The sequence below is a fragment of the Mesoplodon densirostris genome, chromosome 11, assembly GCF_025265405.1.
Source record: "Mesoplodon densirostris isolate mMesDen1 chromosome 11, mMesDen1 primary haplotype, whole genome shotgun sequence".
NCBI classification, from domain to species: Eukaryota; Metazoa; Chordata; class Mammalia; order Artiodactyla; family Ziphiidae; genus Mesoplodon; species Mesoplodon densirostris.
Genome location: NC_082671.1, coordinates 92439576 through 92462881, shown reverse-complemented (window position 1 = coordinate 92462881; position 23306 = coordinate 92439576). Strand labels below are relative to the sequence as shown.

The following is a 23306-nucleotide window of genomic DNA, read 5'->3' as shown; positions in this document are numbered from 1 at the left end:
CTTTTCCTTTCCTCTAGTATTTCCTGACCTGAATACAACACAGCTTGAAACCTGAAGGTGAGCGTCAGCACAGAGGGAGAGGGCTCCAGGCAAGGCTTAAAGTTCTAGCTCCAGTAAGGAGAAAGGGTGCTTAACAATTCTCACAGACAGAGCAAAAATCCCTCTTATTTTTCTCTTCTATGCATTCTCTCATGTCCCAACCCTCAGGCAATTCCAAGGCAGTGGTGGCAGAGGCTGCAATGGGAACCCACAGGAGCCAAAATTTTTAGGGAGAGGAATTTTCTTCTCCAATTGGTAGAGCTGTAATTAATAAGGTGGGAAGGCAAAGTAGTGCCCCTCCCCCTCCGCCACATCGCCTTTCTGCCTCCTGCTGCTGGCTTTGCTACAGACAAGAGCACAACAGCTGAAGTGCAGGGCGCAACAGGGCAACAGATTTGGTTCGAAGTAGAAGACAGCCCACATAGCAGACTGTCAATAGGGAGTTGCATAGGCAGAACAGAGCCAAAGAGCATTGTAAAAGCTTTGAAAATGATACCGGAACCATAGCCCACATAAAGCAGGTTAGCACATGGGGCCTGAACCTATCCAGACTTGCTAAAACAAAAATATATCTGCATTTTCCATACAATTTAACCAAGATCCAGAGTCACAGAATATAATATTCAAAAGTTCAAGAATATAATCCATATTTATGTGGCATAAAAAGAAGCAGGAATATCTCAACTCTCATAGGAAAAGAATCAACAGAACCCAAGCTTAAGATGGCACATGTTTATTATATCAGTTTCTACATTTCCATGTATTAGCTTACCTCATATATGATATGTCATTTTCTAGGTCAAGATTTCTCTTTTTTAATTCTTCTAACTCTTTTTCTGACTCCAGTGCTCGCACTTCCATAACATGATCAACAGTCATGCCAGTTGTTTTTAGTTTCCTCTGCAAAGTAAGTTTCTCTTTATCAGCTCTGTGGGATTTAATACAGAATCATGAAAATATACCATTCAGTGTTTGGCTTGTTCAATTTATTAAATTACAGCTTGCTTATTGTAAGGCCAATATATAAAAATTGGATCATTCTGTATTTGCTTATGAGCTAACTTATTTCAAAATTATAGGAAACTACACTTATAAATTGTTAAAATATATTTAATACACATTTTAAAGAAAATAAAAAGTGAACTATAGACAATAAATGCTAATTAAAACTAAAAAATTTTTCATATTATCAAGTACACAAAAACTATATAACTTCCAGGTCAATTAAAGACTATACATAATTAATTAGGTTTACATTAAATTTAAACTCACTTGGCAAAAAGATCCTTCAAAGTATTCAATTGCTTTGTTAGAATACAGACTTCCCCCTCTTTCTCTTTTAACCTGTTTCGAATTCCCTCTATTTTGGTTTGCCACTTTTTACCTTCTTCCCACCTAATTACTTCTTCTCTGGCACTCTGTAAATAATAACAAAGGAGGAAGAAAATTACCAATACTGTTTTTTAGAATGATCAATTACAATTTACTAGAACAATCGTAAACCAATACTTCCTAAAGAATACGTAAACAGGTTCATTTTGCTATGTCACTTCTAGAATCTTTAGGCCTGCCAAGCTGTAAGCAAAAATGCCCTTCAGTCTAAGATTCTGTACTCTATAACTTGACAGATAAAATTCTGGGGAACAGTCTGGACTAATGCCAACACTCCTAAAGGAGTCTAATACAAATGGATGATGACTAAAGTAAACTTCCAACAAAGAATGTATATGTATAAATGACCAACCCGATCTTGTCAGCCCATAGCAATCTCCTAGTATCACAACTCCTTCAAATCTTCAAATGCACATTATTTCTCTTATTCAACAGATATTTACTTAGCGTGAATCATGCACCAGGTACTACTCTAAGTACTAGGAATAGAAACAATGAATAAACCAGAAAAAAAAGGCTTATCTTCATGGGTATTACAGTCTAGTTTATGTTGGTTGGTTGGTTGGCTGGATTAGGGAAGGGAGCAAAATATAGACAAAAAACAAGAAAAAAAGATTTTTGAAGTATGTTAGCTGGTGATAAGTGCTTGAAAAAAAAACAAAAAGGGAAGGAACTAGGACACTTCAGGGCTAGGTGTTGTGGGTTGTTATAATTGAGATAAGGTGTCCAAGGAAAGTCTATGTAATGCAGAACAGTCCCATGCACTGAAGAAATATCAAGTGTCCTACTGAACATTCATATAGTTAAAAATTCTGTTCACAATTGTCTGAGCTAAGACTTTATGTCCTTTCCACCAAGCAATTTTTTAATGGTTTTACTATGTACTGAATTTTCTAGGAATACAGCAGCCTTATAAAAGTAAAGACTACAGACGTAACTTTGCGGAGAACTACAGAAACAACTGTTTACCATTTTGGAAATCAAATTAACAAATGGCAATGCCTTTGTGACATGTGGGGAGCCAACAGGCCACATTTGTATTAGTCTGCATTTGTAGCTCTGAATTCATATCGATGTTTCCTAAAGGTGGAAGCACATGACTACTTCATTATGTTTTCTATGAAGCATTTACATGGTGAATTATGAAAAATATATTAATACGCTTATTATTTTTATAAATTATTTTCCTTTTATGTTTCTCCTTCATATTTCATTTAGGGCATTTACGGTGAAATTTTGAAATTATGCATGTAGGTAGTTTATATTAACTAAAAATTTCATTTGGAATAGTAAAGGGGACATTATGAAGCACTGTATTTACTATAAAAGAGAATGTTGGGGCTGAAAGGATTAAAAGCCACAGTTTAAAGTCAAATACCCAACTAAGATAAGTAGCCCTACCAAAACGATCTTCTCCCATACTGGCCAATTTTTTACCTTATTTATCTAGTTCAGCTAACATGTATCCTTTAAAAAAATGTAAAAAAGTTCAGTAAGTGTTGATAGTTATTAACTTCTTTTTTTTCTAAAATACATACAAGGAATTTTGTGTATTTCCAGAAATGTAGGTATTAGTTGAGGGCAAAAGGTATATGTAAACAATTCTGCAGCATGGTGTACTCTGTAGAGATTGGGCAGTTCTATCCCATCTGATATTATTCTCTGAAGTAGGAGTGAAGTAGGGAAACAAGACTGAAGTGATTTAAAAATAAACAGAAAAACAACAAAGGCAAATGTCACCAACGGTCTGATCTCGACTGGGGGAGAAAAGAGGAGAAGAGAGGACGAGAAGTTCTCTTTTTGTATTTTCTGTACCAATAGCTTCTTATCATAAATTTCAGGATAATAAATTTTCATTCATCCAACGAATACTGAACATCTACTACATAACACGGACTGTTCCCGTGGCTGAGGATACAAAAATAAACAAAACCGGCCAAGTTCCTGCCATCAAAGTTAACAGTCCAAAAGATGAACACATGGATAAGTAAATTTCTAGTATGTCAGATAGTAATAAATGCTACAGAGACAAGCAGAGAAGTGTAAGAAACAGGAATGCAAGGACTGGGGGTGGGTTTTGTTATCATATAGATAGGCCTCAAACATTGTTTCTTTTTAAAATTAATTAATTATTTTTTAAATTAATTAATTTATTTTTGGTTGCGTTGGGTCTTCGTTGCTGCGCGCAGGCTTTCTCTAGTTGCGGCGAGCAGGGGCTACTCTTCGTTGCACTGTGTGGGCTTCTCATTGCAGTGGCTTCTCTTGTTGCGGAGCACAGGCTCTAGGTGCGCAAGTTTCAGTAGTTGTGGCACACAGGCTCTAGAGCACAGGCTCAGTAGTTGTGGCGCACAGGCTTAGTTGCTCCGTGGCATGTGGGACCTTCACGGACCAGGGCTCGAACTTGTGTCCCTGCATTGGCAGGCGGATTCTTTAACCACTGCGCAACCAGGGAAGCCCCTCAAACATTGTTTACAGAGAAAAAGGTGTTGAAATTTCAATATGAAACCATTTTTTGAGTAAAAAAAAAATTAGAAATTAGAAATGACCAGTGCTGTGGAATCTGAAAGAATATTCTCATCAGATTCCTGAATATAGACTGTAATATTATTGTAGCTCTGTGTTCTCATTCTTTTTCTAATATCATACCCTGGTATAGACTTGATGGCTTACAAAGACTTTCATATATTATTTCATTTCATATCAAAATAATCTTGAGAAGCTGGAATTACAAATAGTATTATTTCTATTTTAAGGAGAAATAAACTGAAGCACAGAAGTTAGAGGTCCAGGCAAAGGCACAAGGCTACTGAGGTATTCTGATAGGAATCAGGTTAGGAACTAGTACCCAAGGATTAGACTTATGACCAAGTAGGGAGGCAGCAAAGAAAGCAATCCTGAAGAGTAAGGACATTTTGACCTTGCAGTTTTCACCAGCAAAGCTTCTGACAAGTATGTTGTGGTTCCATATATATAAATGCAAACATTTAGATCAAAATTATACTGACAATGATAAACTTTCATAAGGAAAATGTTTTTCTAGAATATATCCTACTAAGACATTTTAATCCCATTACCTATTTTCTATTCAATGCCATTAAAGATACTTAATTTTCTTTCATGTTATTGAAATTATCTTATAGATATGAATATTTTCTGGGTAAACGTTACAATAAAAATTCTTCCTAATTATGGCTCCTCCACTGAGATTTTCTTCAGGGATAAACATTACTAGTAACACCAATATTTCCAAGGTCACTTTTGATATTTTCAATGCTACTTATATCTTAAGTCTCCAGTTTATTATTTACAACATATTTTTATGTGGATTTTAGCCAATTTTAGTTTTTCCTTGGGTTATGTCTATCAGTAATTTTTACTACAAAATAGCTTACTAGTTAACTTGTAAGAAAATTTTAAGCTATTTTTCTCACAGTACAGAATCAATTTATGAGTGGGTTGGTTATTGATTATTACTGCAAATATTGAATATACTCCAAGTCACTCTGTTTACCCTGAAATAATAGTCCAGTTCATTGAGGGATTAAAAAGGACACATTTGGGTCAAGATAGCAGAATAAAAATGCCCAGCTTTCTTTCCCAAAGGCCTATATAAACCAATCTATATAAACAATTACATTGAGAAAAGTGATAAATACAGCTGGATATGTATGGTATGAAGGGATTTGGGATGTACTGAACATCAGGAAGATGATATAGTAATTTCTGAATAAGAGTTACATTATTGGTGTCTCTTCAAGTAGACCTGTAAATTCCTAAAGGACAGAAACTTGTCTTAAACTTCTCTATGTTATCCAGTACCATTTATGGTATATGTATCATGTCCTCAGATCAATGATTATCTGTTCTTCAATTACATATTTAACTAATTCTATCACTACCTTAAACATATCAGTACATTTCTTCACGTACCTTTTCTTTCATAGGTTTTATTTCTACCTCATCCACCTTTTTTTCCAGTTGGCTTTCTAGCTTTTTAATTTTCTTTTGGAGTTCTTCAATTAAACTTTGTTTGTTATCTATCAGAGCTTTGCCCTGAAAAATAAGATGTATTTTTACATTTTATAAATAAAAAAGTATCAAACAAAATACACAACAAATACTCCAGTTGTAGAAACTTTCTGAGACTACAGCTAACCATGCTTTCTAAATGACACTATTGATATTTAAGAATAACATGGTAGCTACTTCTGTATTTTAATAATATATGCTACCCTAAAACTACAAATACAGTAAAGGTCACTGAGAGAATTAGTAACTACATTAATCAAAGTGATTTGAAAGCTAGTTTCAGCAAATATTATAGACAGAGTGAAAAAGTGGGAATAAACTACTACCTGCATATTATAAATCAAAACATTATCACAATTAAATATAAAATTACCTGTAATCCACTGGTTAATCTTTTAATTTGCCTTTTCAGTTCATCATTCTCTTGATCAATTCCATCTTTCTCTCTAAGCATTTTATTATAGGCTTTTTGGTTTTTTTGTAGTTCACTGGTTAAGTCATTCAAATTATCAGTTAGTAAGTTCTCTCTGTTTTTACTTGTTTTAAGAGCTTCTTTAAGTTTTAAATTTTTTTCACATAAATCTTCAACTTGTGACTAATACAAGATAAAGAAAGGTTTAATTCATGCATCTTCAGCAGGTATCAATGATAAAAGCAACAATAATAGAGAAAGTACACCATTAATACTTACTAAGAAGAAAGTTTCAGTCTAAATTTTTTTTTTTTTTTTTTTTTTTTCTTTTTGCGGTATGCGGGCCTCTCACTGTTGTGGCCTCTCCCGTTGCGGAGCACAGGCTCCGGACGCGCAGGCCCAGCGGCCATGGCTCACGGGCCCAGCTGCTCCGCGGCATATGGGATCCTCCCAGACCGGGGCACGAACCCGTATCCCCTGCATCGGCAGGCGGACTCTCAACCACTGCGCCACCAGGGAGGCCCTCAGTCTAAATTTTTAAGCACATACATGCAAAAAAAAAAAACACCACAAACTACATAAATTTTTCTAGCTTCATTTCAAATGAACCAACTACTTTGAGGGGAAAAAAACCCCAAAACATGAAGAAGCAGTCTAAAGCAATTCATCTTTAACAAACACCTAGAACCAAAATTTTATCAAATAAGCAAATGTTTCATTATGGCTGAATTAATTTATTAGAAAAACAAGTACATATCAACGTACACAGCAATTTCTTTTTTGAACACTGAAGCATAAGAGTAGTATAAAACAAAATCTCTTACTCTAAGTAGTTTCTAATCTACTTTGTAAAGACAAGACATAAAAGGGTAGCTCACAATACTAGACAGTATATATAAGTCACTAAAAAGGAGTTCTTAGCTGTCCCATATAGTAACATTGATGGGAATACTGGTACTTACTATATGTCTTGTTGAATAAATTATTACAGGCCAAAAGGGATTACCAATAGCACTAATAGGAAACTAGTAGTATTATAGCGCAGTTACGAGAAAAACAAACTCTCCTGGAGAGTCAAAAAAGGCTTCAAGAAAAGTGACTGGAAGAATGTAAAGAATTCAGAGAAGAAATTTCAGGCAAAGAGAAAGGTATTGAAGAAGACATCATCAAAGGGCTATACCTATTTATAAATTTATTACTGAATGGATTTTTACAGTCAACTATGCTAATAATTTTGATAGGCACAAGAGATTTAAAAAATCTGACTAAAATCCAGTCCTTACATGGTTTAATGGCAATGAAGGGGTATATGGTTTAATGGCAATGAAGGGTATATACAAATAAACCAAGAGCAAACAAAAATTACAAACAAAATAAAACATATACAAAGTAGATTCTTCATTTTACTCAAAATATACTATATGAAACTTTATGTAAAGGAATTTGAAAATCATCATTAAATGTATATGTTTTGGAGAAAAAATTTTATACAGTACCAAACTTAACAATTGGGTAAGAAAATAATAAAATACATTGTCAAAAAATAATAAATAACTTCAAGAAAAGGCTTTAAGGTTAGGCAGCTCTGAAGAGTAAATGTCAAGGACCACAAGATTTCCATAAACTATTTCAGGGGCTAAAAAGGGAAAGCTAACTAACTCATATTATGAACTTAGCAAAAACTAAATGGAAAATTCTGAAAAGGCAAAAGAAATAAAACAAAAACAAAGGAATCTGTACACTTATCTCACTTATCAATATAGAATTTAAAATCCTAAGAAAAATGTTTCTTAAATTTAATTCTGTTAGGAGAAATAGCTTATAATGGCCTATCCTTTGCTAATCCCCAAGATGATATTCAGTGAGTACAATAAAGATGCTTAGTGTTCAAAACTGTGTGTAGGACTTCCCTGGTGGCGCAGTGGTTAAGAATCCGCCTGCCATTGCAGGGGACACAGGTTCTATCCCTGGTCTGGGAAGATCGCACATGCCACAGAGCAACTAAGCCCGTGCGCCACAACTACTGAAGCCCTCGCGCCTAGAGCCCATGCTCCACAACAAGAGAAGCCACCGCAATGAGACGTCTGCGTACTGCAACGAAGAGTGGCCCCCGCTCGCCGCAACTAGAGAAAGCCTGCGCGCAACAACAAAGACCCAAGCAGCCAAAAATAAATAAATTTATTAAAAAAACCCCAACTGTGTGGACATGTGTATATCTACCAATAATTCATTAGAATAAATTTCCTATTCATTATTAAAATTACTATATATCCAAGTGGATTCTCTTCCAATGGGAATTAGCAGGAATTCTGTTATATTAACACACATGTTGATACTCACCTTTAGCTCTTTAGTATGTCGATCAACAATCTGTTGAACATTGAGATTTGCCTCTTTCTGAGAAGTCGTGGAAATAATACGTTCTTCAGCTGCTGCTGTCATTTCTGCCCGAAGTTCCAAAAGTGCCCGACTAAGGGCCTAAAAGTTACAACATACATAATTTTTTTGAAAAATTGGTATTTTATATAAGCAATACAAAATATACATAAGCATTATTACTTTAAACTGTTTTCCTAAAATACCACGTGTTTAATCAAACAGAATTCACAAACTAACAACCCAACTTTTTCAAATGAATTTCCTTTAGTAAGTGAATTCAATTTTCTCCAAACTGAGTGTGAGAATTCAAAATCTTGATAATAATAATTTTGAGAACCCAGCATCAAATCAAGCAATCTGTACTACAAAACACAGGCATGTTTTGTTTTCAAACTTCCAAGTTGAAATATTTATTTAAATTACTCACTTAGTACATACTTCCATGTGAAATTAATTGAATGTAAGCAGACAAGGAAAGTTACAAGATTAGAAGGCTTAAAATTTGCCAATAAATTTCATGAGCTGGCATAGAAAAACAGCAGCACCTTCTAAAACAGTTAAGTATATAAAATCTGAGATAAATAAAAAAACTAATAAATCTGTTAATCCACTGACCAACTCCTTTTCATAACACTATCTCTGCGGTCTCCTTCTTTAATCTTTCCCCCTCTTATCCTAACTCCCTCTTAATCCCCAAAGTTACTTAAAATTTTTCGATTATTCAAATTGTTCAAAATAGCCTCAGTAACATACAATCCTAATAGGTAAGGAGAGAAAATAAATAATGTAATGAAGATTTCCCTTTATTTCCTACAGCTAACCCACAAATCAGGTTGAAAACATAAAAAGATAAATTAGACTATATCTGAACTTAAAAACAACACCAATCTATAAAGCTATTTAAAAGAATTATAAAGACCCAACCCGGCTCAAGATAAGGCTTATACTTTTTATTACGAGAGAGATACATGCTATCATCTTCTACAAATCTTCTGTAAAAGCAATCTACCACATGTTTTTCTTAAATATTGATAATTTTCTATTGTTACTTACTTTTTGTTGTTTCTCTTTCAAGGCTAATTGGCTCTTCAGCCTTTCTACTAGATTCCTCATTGTAGTTGTTGGAGCTCTTGAATTTGCTTCTTTTTGAGCCTGAAGTTCAGATTTTAAACTCTGCGACTCCTTTTGTGACTGGGCCAGAAGACACCTCAAATCCTCTACTTGTGCTTTTATTTGTTTCACTTCATCTGCATGATTTTCTTGGAGCCTAATATAAAGCAAACATATGTACTTAATAGAGTAGTTGCTGCAATTAACAATTTGATTGACACAAATTTTACAAAGAACAAATGTTTGGTCCTCAGCATACTTAAAATCTAAGATTTGATCCAAATCCAAAAGATGAACAATTCTTTATTCTACTTAACTACTCTTAAACTTAACATAAAATAGAGTTTTTTCTTCCAGTTTCTACTATTTTTTGCAGCAATTGCATCAAGTAATTTGTGGCTCTAGATGAAATAATATAGAGAATGAACAAAATAACACTTTAGATATTATGGCTCCTGCGAGATGTGACTGCTTCCTTGGTATCAGGGATTTCTCAACCATGGCACTATTGACATTTTTGACTGGATAATTCTTTATTGGGGCGGGGGTTACTGTCCTATGCATTTTAAAACATATTTAGCAGCATTCCTTGCCTCTACCAACCAGATGCCAGTAGTACATCCTAGTTGTTCATCAAAAATGTCTACAGACAATAACAAATGTCCCTGGAGCAGGGAGAGGAGAGCAAAATTACTTCCGCTTGAGAACCACTGCCCTATAACGACATGTTACAAAGACAAAATATAAACCTTCACAGAAATCACATATATTATGGTTCTAAAGTCACTAGTATTGTATCTATAACTCTATCTATAGCTGTATACTATATAGAAGTAGATACTATCAAAAGACTTAGTTAATTCAATTAAACCTACTGCTCATTCAGTATTAATTAGCCTTATAAACTGAATTATATCCAGTTCACTGTGCTTATATAGACACTGCATTAATAAGGTCACCAATATGGAGATTCAAATGATTAAACTTTGATCAGTGAGAGGAAGGTCTGTTAAACCACGAACAGGTATTAAACACTCTGAGACTTGTTGCTTATAGCAAAAACTTGTCACTTTAAATAATCATCAAATTGTAAAAATACAAGGTTTCACTAAAAAAATGACAAAGAACTATAATTTCTTAAGACGCATTAAAATATGTATGCCAATGTGCACACAAAGAATAGAAGTATAATTTTAGGCTAAAATGACATGGTAAGGTACAAAACAACAACTTCAAGTATTTCATGTGGCAAAAAATTATATATACAAGGTAATGCCAAAAAAAATGATTATTTTCTACATCCAGGAATTAGATTCAGAAATGCAAGAAATTTTATGCTCTGAAATATGACAGAAACTTACTATATCAAAAATAGCATCTCATGTATAAAATTTAACAGAATGGGGAAAATTAGATTGAAAATATACCATATGCTATTGCTAATTCTCTTTTCTCTTAGAGAATAACTTATTTAAAGTAGCAGCTTCTTAAGCACAAATAGTGTTAGTTTTGTCAGAAGCATCTTGGATAAATGAAAAAAGAACCAAAGGTTCTAATAAGGGCTTCAGAGATGGAATGGAATTATAAGTCAAGTAGTTAACTTTCTTATTTTTTTCAGATAAGAAACTGAGCCTCAGAGAGATAGTTCTACAATGATTACAAAATACCTAAATATAAACCTATTTTAGTTTTAAAATACACATTCTGATAAATGGTTGAACAATGTTTAGAATCTCTAATATAGAGAATGCTGTGAGTCCTCTACTGTCACTGTGGTTAATAAAAAAGATTGGTTAATTTTTCATTCAACAAATATTTGAGCCTTTAATGTATGCCAGAAACTGTTATAGATATGTAAATAAAAGTTTTATATTTATATGTTACTTTACAATTTTCAAATTACTTCCACATACATCATCATTTGGCCTTTATACAACCACCTTGAAAGAGCCAGGGTAAGTACTGTCATTTCACTTTTTAGATAATAAAATGGAAATTTTAAAAGGTTAAAGATGAGATTCTATACAAGAATCTGAGTTGGCTCTTGAGTCAGACTGACTAGATTCAAATCATGGCTTTCCCATCTTCTCCTAGGCATGTTACTGAGGCTTCCTATAGCCTAGTTTCCTAACTGCAAAATGGAGTGAATATCCTATGCCACAAGTAGTACTGCGTATAAAATGAGATAATATATTCAACATTTTTAGAACAGTGCATGACATAACAAATGCTTACATTTATCTTTATTATATCATTATTCCCATTTGCCAATATCTACATTTCTAAGACTTACCGTAATTTGATATTTTCAAACTCTTTGACCTTTAATTCAGTGACTTCTCTTTGTCTCTCTAAATCCTGAGATACTTTTTTTAGTTTGATCACAAGTGAGGAGAGAGAGTCATCTTGTTCTGCTACTCTCTGTTCCATCTCAGCCAAATGAGTAAAATGCTTGTTGGTAGGAACTGGAGTAGGAGACTGTTTTATTAAATCCTATGAAATATGGTTGGTTATATTAGCCATGAGCAGGTACAATGCAATGCCATACTTACTCCATAATTTTAACTTGGTTCCTTAAATGATCAAAATATAATATCAAATCTAAAATGTAATGATTTAATAAGTAATGAAGGCTTAAAGAAGATAGGAAATATAGATCTTATTCTTTATATTCCCAGTATATGGCAAAGTGCCTACATGTAGTGGAGGATCAATAAATAAATGTTGATTGAATTAATGAGTTAAGGCTTCAGGAAGCTAAGGTTTGCTTAAGGTCATTTCGCACATATAGAATACAATGATCAAAAGGAGGCAGGAATGAACTGAATTCAGAACATGGAAAGCAGTTAGACACAGGTAAACTTAATGTGCAGATTTGAAAAGAAAGACTGAGGTCAGATCATGGAAGGCTTTGAGTACGTGGCTAAGAAACATAAACATGATTTTGTAGGCAGCAGTAAGCTACTAACAAATGTCGGTCTAGGGAAAAACATGATTAGAGCTGTGTCTTCAGATTATTCTGGCAAAAAAAAAAAAAAAAAGGTAGGATGGCTTCTAGTCCAAAAAAAAAAAAAAAAAAAAAAAAGGAGAGCTAAATTTTCAATTGCATGGTCTCAAAAATCAATAAAGAATAGAACAAAGTTCTTAGAATCTTACCCAAGTTGTTTCTTTGAATTTACTGAGTGAACTATCAGCCTGTAGTTCTAATTTATGATGAAGAATATGAAGTTCCTCTTCATGTTTCTTAACAATTTCTCTTTGTTCCTGTTTTATAAGAAATCAAAACTATATCTTATATTATGATTCAAATAAATTCACATTCTAAAGGTCTTAAATATTTTCTTATCTTTACCTTCTAAAATCCTTATGAGATAGGGAAGGAACAACATCTGCATGTATATATTTATACCTGTATACATTTCCCCTAGCACATGTTCAAACTGACAAGCCCAGCCTTAGAGCATAATTTATTCTTAATATTAGAACAATATGTATCCATCAGCTTCTAACTTGTTTCTAGCAAATTTTTAAATGTCAGATTTTTTTCCCCTCCAAGTTCTAGCAAATTTGATTTCCACTGATACCTGTGTGACAGATTTCATTCTAACTTACTGCCTCAGTCTTTACCTATTAACTCAAATCATATTTTTCAAAATCACACAGTTTCACCATGAAAGCCTAATTTAGCAATTTAGTCACTACGGTCCATAACACAACTGCCAGTTTTACTGACAGATCTGTAATCCAATCACGTGAAAGTAACAATACCTGAATAGAATCATTTGAAAACAAGAAATGAAATACCACTTCAGGGCAGAACAGTATTTGGCATTTGTCTAAAGAACATCATAATAAATAAAAGAGCATAACATAATATAATAAAATACCTCTCTGGCTTTTTCTAGAAGATGTTGATACTTCTTTAACACTTCTTCCTTTTGATTTAACCTTGCTTGCATGTTTGCAATGGTCTGATGAGCAAGTTTCAATGTGTGATGAGATTTTGGTTCCACCTCTTTTCTTCCTAGCTCAGCTATAAGCTTTTCTCGTTCTGCAGTGGCAGGCAATCGAAGCCTCAGTTCATTAATTACTTTGTCTCTTGACAGAATATTTTCCTCTGCTAACCGTAAAGCAGATTCTTTTTTTTTTAGCTTCTGCAATGATCAAATCAGAAAAAAATACATTTTTCTTTTAAAAATGCTTCATCTGAATTTTAGTCAGATTAGCTATAAGCAAGGAAAGGAGTTTCATTTTATTTTTCACATCATACTTATAATAGCCAAATGATACTTAATAAGGTTAATCGACTGTATTTCTATGTGACAGCAGTTATCTACATGTATATTTTACTTATCTGTAAGATTATCACATGTGTTAGAAACTTCACTGTTATGATGAAAATGAAATTTACTTACAGTACTTTATTGAGGTCTTATAGATTTAGAACTAGAAATGTGTGGTGGTGATAGATTTAGAAAGAAAATGTAATAAACCATTCCTTTTATTTTGGTCCACTGACTATTAGAGCACTAGAAGAATAATCTATAAAGTCAACAAAGTATAAAAATTGGAATTTTAGTGGCCTGAGTCAATGGGTCACTATTATAAAATCTGCAGCTTATCAAAACAAAACAGAAGAAAGTGTGTTCTCCTCAACAGAATTAAGGCAGATATTTAAAATCTAGAAACTCAGCGGCAATACACATAAACAACAAATTTACAATTACAGAAGACAATCTAAGTTTCCTCAGTTGGTTTAAAAGTGCACAATTTAAAAAATTATTTTAAATGTATTTACAGTTAATATGATTTTCATTTTAGTTGACATCTAAACATACTCGGTTTATACTATTTTCTGTAGAATTTAATAAAGAAGACAGATCTAATCATCTATTAACCAAATTTAAGACCTAGATTAAAGTAAGAAATAATTTCTAATTTACCTTCAAACCCTTTAACTATCTACAAAAAGGAATAAACTGAAAATTGATTCAGAGTATAAAACATGCACTTCAAAATAAAACATAAAAATAAACAAGGATGAAAACAATTCTCGATCATAGAGGGGAAGGAAATACATTGTTCATAAAGCTACAGTCAAATGCTCTTTTTGCTTCCTTTCACGCTAGCAACTGAAGAACATGCCCCAAAGTGGCAAATAATGATTAAAAGGAGAGTAATTTCAAATTAGCCATATCTGCTGTTCTTTATCAGCTACTAGAAACATTATAGGAGAATAAAAAAGGAGAGCAGAATAAGCAACAGATTCATCCTTTTATGCTTCATCCTCATTTAAAAATATTACTTAGAAAATGCCACAAGCATACCTAATAATGCACTAATCAAAATGCAAATTCTTCTAATTACCTCTTCTAGTGATTTGCACGTTGCCTGTGTTTCTAGGATTATTCGAATATTCTCCTTAATTTTTCTTAGAGCAATCTCAAGTTGATTTGGAAGGGGCAAACTAGGGTCTGGCATTGATCCTGTAGCCTCTTCAAACTATTGAGAAATAGAATTTTTTAAAAAAAGCAGTTGCAGCATTGAGAAGAACAATATTAATTTTTACAACTATATGACATGACATGGTTAAACTCCACATACAGTTGAAACATAAAAAGATACCATCAATTAAAATTCCATCCAACTTTAGAAAATATTTCTATTTGTTAACATTATAGGCCGTGCTACAGAGTAGCAAACAAGACTAATCATTCATACCTTCTGTGCTGCATTTAGTATTTCATTTTGCTGACGGTCAAAAACATCTAGTTGACGTTCTAGCTCAACTTCTCTCTGATCCCAAGCCATTTGTCTTTCTTCGTGAAACTGAAAAAGACAGTTTGGGTCAGACACACACAGAGATACTCACCAGGAATTTTTACACACATTTTTCTTATTTAATCCTCACAACAACCCTTTGAGGTCACTATTATTTTCATTTTATGGAAAAAGGAAGTAAATTCAGAGATGAAGTCATTTGCCTAAGATCACAGAGACAGGCAGATGTGGAGTCAGGATTTCAATCCATCCATGTACCCATCCATCTATTCATCCAAAACACGTTTAATGACATTCTGTGTGGCAAGCACTACTCAAGACAATGAGAACACAGCAGTGAAAAAAACCAAGTACCTTTCACTACAGAACTTATACACTAGTGAGGGGGAGATAGTCAATAAACAAGTAAGTATGTAATATGTCAGAGGGTGATGAGTGCTATGGAGTAAAATGAAACTAGGTAATCCCTATTCAGGGAATCTTGATGATAAGATTTACTGTTGTAGACTGAGTGGCTAGTGAAGGCCTCACTGATAAGGTAAGACATTTGAGCTAAGACCAGAAGGCAATGAAAGCATTATCAATACTGGTATCTGGGGTAAGAACAATCTAAGCAGAAGGAACAACAGAATTTCTGAAGCAAGCAAGCATGTGCTTAGTGAATATCATCTGCCTCCAAAGCTTTTGTGCTTTATTCTACACCTAGCTGCCTTCTCCTATTCCATCAGTGAGAGCCAGTAGAAACTTGTAACTGTGAAAAGTCAAATAACTAATATTGAAATAAAAATTAACTTACCAAATAAGTTTGCTTATGAATTATTCCTTTTAAGACTATTAATGCAACTAAATAAATATGTATTTTTAGAATAGTTTAAAAAATAAGAAACAGAATATTTTATAACAATAATAATGGGAGCTACACTCAATTAGGAAAATAATGTAGTCACCCATGCAATGTTGTTATGTTAAAAATCTTAGCAACAAATACGAAAGTAAATATAAAATGAAACCTTATTCTGCTGCACAATATCTTCCTCCAGACTACTGATTGTATGCTCATATTCAGAAATTATATTATTCAAATATTTTATTTCTTCTTTATCTTTGACTAATTCTCGACTGAGTTTAAGCTCTTGAAGACGGAGTTCTTCTATCTTCGTATGCCAAATCATTACCTGAAGATTTACAAATTATACATACAAATGTAAATACTGTATAAACAAATATTTCTCCACTGATCTTAATGATTTTAATTCAAATTAATGGACATTCTATAACAAAATAAGATATAAAATTATCCTTGGTTGTTCCACAAGGAAAAGTTTATTTAGAATTTCCAGACTTTTCTAATATGTGGGATCTTAACATAAAACATTTTTCAAATGATGTTGGAATGGATATCACTAACATTCACTTTCATTTATTCATTTACTTTCATATATTTACTGAGTCCTTAGTGTATGTATGTAATTGCAACATTCATTTTACTTTCATAAATAAAAATCCTAAATGTTTCTAGCCTAGAGAATAAATTTAATTTCAAAATAATTATTTTTCATTTAATTCCTTCCAAATGAGGGCAAAAACAAAATTATATTAAAAAATAAATGTGGGCCTACTACTTGTAAATAATTTTAAACATAATAATTATGAAGAGTAGAATTCAACTAACCACTATAATGTTCAAGAATAATTATAATTAGTATTTAATTAATATATAAACTTTCCTAGAGTGTTTAAAATTCTTTGATATTATACAATCTAAGCATTTCTATTGAAACCATGGCTTAGAGGAGTCTCATTTTATTTATAAAAAGATATCCAGGGGCTTCCCTGGTGGCGCAGTGGTTGAGAGTCCGCCTGCCGATGCAGGGGACATGGGTTCGTGCCCCAGCCCGGGAGGACCCCACATGCCGCGGAGCGGCTGGGCCCGTGAGCCATGGCTGCTGAGCCTGCGCGTGCGGAGCCTGTGCTCCACAACGGGAGAGGGCCACAGCAGTGAGAGGCCCGCGTAACGCAAAAAAAAAAAAAAAAAAAAGATATCCAAATAGCCCAAGCTCCTAATTTATAAAACCTGAATTAATAAATTATACATGGAATTTTGTTCATATATTAAGCATTATTCACACAGGCACATATTAACTCAAAGTTATTACGTAACTCTTTTGAAAATAATGAACTTAAAATCAATGTTTTACCTTTTGGGCTCCCCTGGCATCCTTTAAAGTGCTTATTAACTCTTCCAGCCCCTTTAACTTTAATTCCATCTCCAGTGTTTTGTTCTTCATATTTCTATGTTCTTGTTGAGAATTTTTCATTTCTTGCATTATCTTCAGTTTGTCGTTTTGTAACTGAATCATTGTTTTGGAGAACGTTTCCTGCTGTGCCAAGGGTAAAGCTCCACTAAATTGCCGTCGTAGAGACTGAATTGTTTGGCGCAGATGTGTTGCTCTGTTTCTCCCCTCCAAACGGGAAGAATAGAGAGCTTGTTCTTTTTCATCAAGTTTCTGCTCTAAGCGCAAATTATGAGCCTCCATCTTCTGCAGCTTAGACGTAACGGACTCCAACTTACCAAGAGCAGTAGCCTCACTAACTTGAAGAGAGACAAGGCGTTGGTGCAGCTTGGCAATTAGTGCCTTTTCATCAGACTGTGCCTAATATAAAAAATATATGTTTGTAGGAAGTTTCAAGTTTTCCCAATGAAACTTATCACGGATTTAAAATCACAATTTACTAAATAAAATTTAAAACAGGGTGCTACATGAGATTCTACAAAAATCTAACCGTGCTTTAATTGCAAAAGAAGTGTAGAAACCTAGAATCAAACTTATTTAAAATCTAAGTCTGGCATCTAACAGTTGGAATATTACTGTTTTTTTAAAAACTTCCATAAATTAATAACAGTATTGATAATAATACTAATGTAGACAATGTGGGGTTTTTTAATCCTAAAAAAACTTATAATGTGAGAATATGTGAAAAACTTTATATAAATACAAGAGAAAATACTGTTATGAGAGACATGTTTCTCCTCACTGTCTGCACTTTGATCAGCAGCCAGCACAATGCATCTGTAAGCATTTAAATGCTTTTCTGTGTTATGAACGGCATTTCAAATTAACAAGTTTTTCTAATCAACTTACAACTAACAAAAATAGGAGCCTCTATCTGATATATCCTCTGATTAAAACTACAAAATCATCCCAATATCTAATGTAAATTTAGGAAAAAGAAAAGAATCTATATAGAAGAGTTAATACTGCACATACCTGATAGTCTAACAGCTGCATTCTGATGGACTCTACTTCCTTATCCCTGGACTGTTGTTGCGTATTCAAAATTTCAACTTGCCTTTTGGCAATGTCAGAAATCTCTTTTAGTCTAGGAAGTGATAAGATACTTCAGATACAATTGGGTACATTTTCTAAGTAAATAAATACTAAAATTTCAAATTTCTAGACCAACATCTCTTCTTTGTATGAAATACTAGTTTCCTGAACTGTTTCATGAAACATAATTCCATGAGGAGTTAACAAATGTTCTGTAAAAAATACTCCATTCCCAACATTCCTCTCCCTTGAAGACTTATATACATATCATATCAAATGCTCTGAGAAGTTCCAGAGTAAAAACTTATTTCAACCTGTACATATATAGCATTTTCCAAATGTATATGGTCAAAGAACTCCTCTCTCACACTTTTTTTCATGAGATGCTTATTATCATGGTTTGGTATAGATGGAATAAGGTATTAAGTAGGCTTACTTGATAAACTGTACAGTTAAGAATACAGAAATTTAAAATTGCCAGGTTCCCTAGATCAATTAATGTATGTTTTGATTTGCTTTATTTTAATTTGCTAGTTACCAGAAATGTGAAAAAGAGATTACACAATTACTACAATGGCAAAAAAAGGGTGGAGCTTGATGGTAAGTTATTAAATTTCCTATACGACTATTTTGATAACATTAAACAGGTAAAATAAAATGCATTTTACTTTGGGCTGGAATAATTTTAGTTCAGCGTAACAGATAAGTCAGGTTTCCTCATATTGATTAGAAGCTCTTACCGCCAGTTATGTAAGTTTTCACCAATTAAAATATAACAAAATGAGTAATTATAAATTAGTTTACTTCAAAAGATGAAGTACATGAGGTGAAAGGAAGAATAAAAAATGGGGTCATTCCTAGTGAAAAGGGCTGGGAATAACTGATATTCCCAAAAGGACTATCAAGACTCTAAAACAGTGGCTATAACTTTATGGGTAAGCCATAAACCCTTTTTACTAATTATTTGTGCTAGACAGATCAACTCAGGGATCCTCATACTTTTCTAACGAAGTAACACATAATTACAAAAGAGTGATTAGACAGCATCTACCTGGCATACACAGTATTTCCTCCTTACATATATTGATATTTTGAATTCTAAGAGAATAAACTGTTTCCTTATGTAAAATGAAAACAACACTGTTATCAGGGTTATTAAGTGTAATTAGATGAGTCAGTGTATGTTTAATAGATGTAAACTGAATCAAAATCTGTATTTTCTTTCTATTTTTACAGCAACCTTATGCAATAAGTATTATTACTCCCTTAATAAGTTAAGTTTAAACAAATTAAATGGCCACAACCCTTCCCTCCAAAAAAATATTAGTATGTGGAAAAAGTAGATCTCAGAGAGTCTTGATTTCAAGTTCAGTGTTTTCTGTAATACTATTCCTGGGCTCTGAAAAATGTAAATCTTGAGAAGTTATTTCCTCTTCAATATTATTACTTATGCTCGTTAAAAATCAATCTTGTTAATACTGTTTAACCCTGTTCTAATAAAAAGAAACCAGTAACAATTGCCACTAAGGATACTACCCCTTTACCACTGTAATTAAGAGTTCATAAACAAATTAGAGTAGACACAGCTAATCAAATGACTAAAAACTCCATGTGAACTTACTTTGATACTTCAACTTTTAGTTCCATTTCACTCTTCTCTAATTCTAGAATATGTTGCCTATCAGCATCACTTACTGTCTTGCTCACACTATCAGCTAATTCATCTCTTAACATCTGTTCCACTTTCTGTGCTTCCAAATTGATTTTGGTAAGCTGAGAAAAAGTAACAAAAAACGTTCAGAAACGTTAGTTTTTGGTGACGTTTTCCTTTTATTATACCTTTCAGCACACTGCAGTCCTCTTTACTTTGCATTAGTCCAGATACTGCATTGGGTGTGAAGTATTAAGAATAGATTGACGAAGATAAGGGGAGAAAAAGCCAGGAACAAATTATGAAACCTCTAGTTGTATGTCAACCCACCCAAAGTCATTTATATTAATCAACTCACAATCTAATAAGATATGAATCTCTGATATTCTTAATTTACTTGAAATGCCATATGCTCATATTTTACTTCAACTATATCATCTATAAATAAATCTAAATAGTTAATAAAACCTTATTAATATATATTTAATGACATTTAAAATAAACAAAATAACATGAATGATTTGAGAAATACACATTCTCAAGGTAAAGAAATATTATAAGAGTGCTACTTCATCATAAATTATTAAATATTTGCAAACTATATTATTGCCAGCCAATTTAGTAATTTTGACCATATCAAAAGTCTAAAACTTCCTATTAGAATGAAGTCCCTGAGAGGAGAGATTACTGTCTATTTTATTTCATGCTATAACTCCAGTTCCCATACAGTGTCTGGCATGTAACAGGCACTCAGAAATAATAACTGTTAAATGAAGGGATGGTAATGGAAGGCAATTCCATTATTAAGCAAATAACATCTTTTTGCACATTAAATCTAATAATGTAATGCTGGTGAGAAATAAGAACTCAATCACAGAAATATCTGCTTTCTTTTTAAACATTTCAGATTTAAAAATACATTATTTACCCATTACATGAAACACAAGCACTATATTAATATGCTACTTCAGAGTTACAAACAAACCTCTTCCAATAATACAATGGCTACCATGACTAATTTTTTACTCTCTAACTGCATGAAAAAAATTATAATATCAAACCTCAGCAAATTTGGTTTCCAATTCAAAATTACGTTCTTCCACTTGCTTCAATGAAGTCTTCATATGTTCATACATTTTTTGAGAATGTTCAGCCCGCTGCCTTTCATTTAATTCCTTCATCTCCAGCATAGTGATTTTTTTTGAAATAGAAACAATCTCACTATTGGTTATTGATTTCTTTGCCTTATCCATGTTAGATTCATTTCCTAAATGCAACAATACTCTGGTAAATCTCATGCTGTTCTTATCAAAAATTTATCCCAGATACTTTAGACATTGTATGTAAGGAAGCAATATTGTTCTGCAGAAAACACACGAGCCTTTTGAATTATGACAGACCTGGACTCTAGTCTCAGCTCTGTTACTTCTTATCCGTATGCTGCCTATCCTAATCTCTCTGGGATTTACATGTTTCGTCAATCAAATAATAATACAAATTATTCTTCATAGGATTACAGGCATACCTTGTTTCATCGTGCTTTGCTTTATGGAGCTTCGCAAATACTGCATTTTTTTGTTTTTGTTTGTTTTTAAATTGAAGGTCTGTGGCAAACAACCCTGAGTCGAGCAAGTCTGTCGGTGCCATGTTTCCAACAGCATTTGCTCACTTCGTGTCTCTGTGTCACACTGGTAATCCTCACAATATTTTAAACTTTTTTTATTATATTTGCTATGGTATCTATGATCAGTGATCTTTGATGTTAATATTAAGACAAAATGAAGGTTCAGATGATGGCTAGCAATTTTTAGCCATAAAGTATTTTAAAATTAAGGTATGTACATTTTTTTAGACATAATACTGTTGCACACTAATAAACTATAGTATAGTGCAAACATAACTTTTATAGGTACTGGGAAATCAAAAAATTCCTGTGACTCATTTATTGCAATATTTGTTTTGTTGTGCCAATCTGCAGCCAAACGTGCAATATGTCCAAGGTATGCCTGAACTGAAATAACAACGTAAAAGATGTAGTGTAGGAGGTGTCACATGTAGATAGTCAAAAAAGGGCAAATAAATATATTTTGTTAACTGAAAGGAGAGAAACTGTATTAAGAGGCAATACAGTGAAGCAACACTACTTTGTGAATACAAGTGCAATGACTCAGAGTAAAAAAGTAAAATCTGAAGCCATGTGATTTAGGGATTTCGCCAAGTATCTTCCTTAACCCTGACTTTTATTTGGCCTTTGTATACATCTAATATCAAATATTTTACTTTAAATTATTTTATCAGTTATTATACCCTTATCTCATATATGCAGTTGTATAGCTTGTCTTTGGACCCAGAAGTTTGTGGTTAAATGAAAAGAGAACGAAAGCCCTCTGATTTACCATGAAAAGGCATCACACAGGATTATCATTAGTTAGTCACCTTTTAAGAAGAGAAAACTAATACTTTTGTTTTGCATAACAGACATGCTCCAGGAAAAAAAATTTGGTAGAGTGTTTTATTTTTTTAGAGTCAATTAACCATATATTCAGGGAAGTCAATTATTTTAAGGAACTAATAAGCAGTGATTTACTCTGTAAACAGTCGTAACACCAATAATGCCCCCTCTTATCTTTCTAGCTTCACAAGCTTGAGTTTTAAAACTGAGTTTGCTCAAAGAAATATATATATTTTTGAAACTAAACAAACTGGTTTGGTGTCTGTCTCAGCTTTAAGAAGTGCTTCATTTTGTTCTGTATGTGTCTTTAAATAGTATATGATTTTAGAATAGCTGCTGCAAGCAGTGATCAAATAGCTAACAGTAATGTTACTGAAAGAAGCTAAAAGTTTTAGGAAACCATTATGGTACAGAGACTCATTCAGGCAACCCTAAGCACCATGAAGGAAAGAAAAAAAAAAAGTGCAGTAAATACAGACATACAAGGAACATAAAAACTCTTCTCCATTCTCTTTAGTGCTAAACTTTGATAATGAAAAGAGGCACATCACAGGGGCTGCAATAGACACTAGTCTACTCTATATTCTTGTGTTTGGAGTGTCCTAGAGAGAGGGTAACAGCCCAACACCAATCAAGCCCTGCATGGAAAAAGCTAAAAAAGTGATACTTTCAAACAAAGATATAAGGGCAACAGGAAATAAAAGCTTTTAAACTTCAGTGATATACTGTGGA

The 23306-nt window shown here is 33.1% G+C and overlaps 1 protein-coding gene across 3 annotated transcripts in view; it reads right to left on the bottom strand.

Annotated features, from left to right (window-relative positions):
- The window catches only part of CEP290 (centrosomal protein 290), a 93825-nt gene that overhangs the window by 21994 nt on the left and 48525 nt on the right, over nt 1–23306 (bottom strand). For all 3 annotated transcript variants that reach the window (XM_060111777.1, XM_060111776.1, XM_060111778.1), the window contains exons 27-42: nt 21184–21389; nt 20093–20244; nt 18412–18523; nt 17341–17796; nt 16153–16317; nt 15083–15190; nt 14729–14863; nt 13249–13515; nt 12518–12625; nt 11655–11854; nt 9305–9518; nt 8213–8350; nt 5834–6055; nt 5362–5484; nt 1312–1457; nt 812–967 (exon numbers count right to left, since the gene is read on the bottom strand). In XM_060111777.1, coding sequence (XP_059967760.1) covers nt 812–967; nt 1312–1457; nt 5362–5484; nt 5834–6055; nt 8213–8350; nt 9305–9518; nt 11655–11854; nt 12518–12625; nt 13249–13515; nt 14729–14863; nt 15083–15190; nt 16153–16317; nt 17341–17796; nt 18412–18523; nt 20093–20244; nt 21184–21389 — 2908 coding nt within the window. The remainder of the gene's footprint in view (nt 1–811; nt 968–1311; nt 1458–5361; nt 5485–5833; nt 6056–8212; nt 8351–9304; nt 9519–11654; nt 11855–12517; nt 12626–13248; nt 13516–14728; nt 14864–15082; nt 15191–16152; nt 16318–17340; nt 17797–18411; nt 18524–20092; nt 20245–21183; nt 21390–23306) is intronic.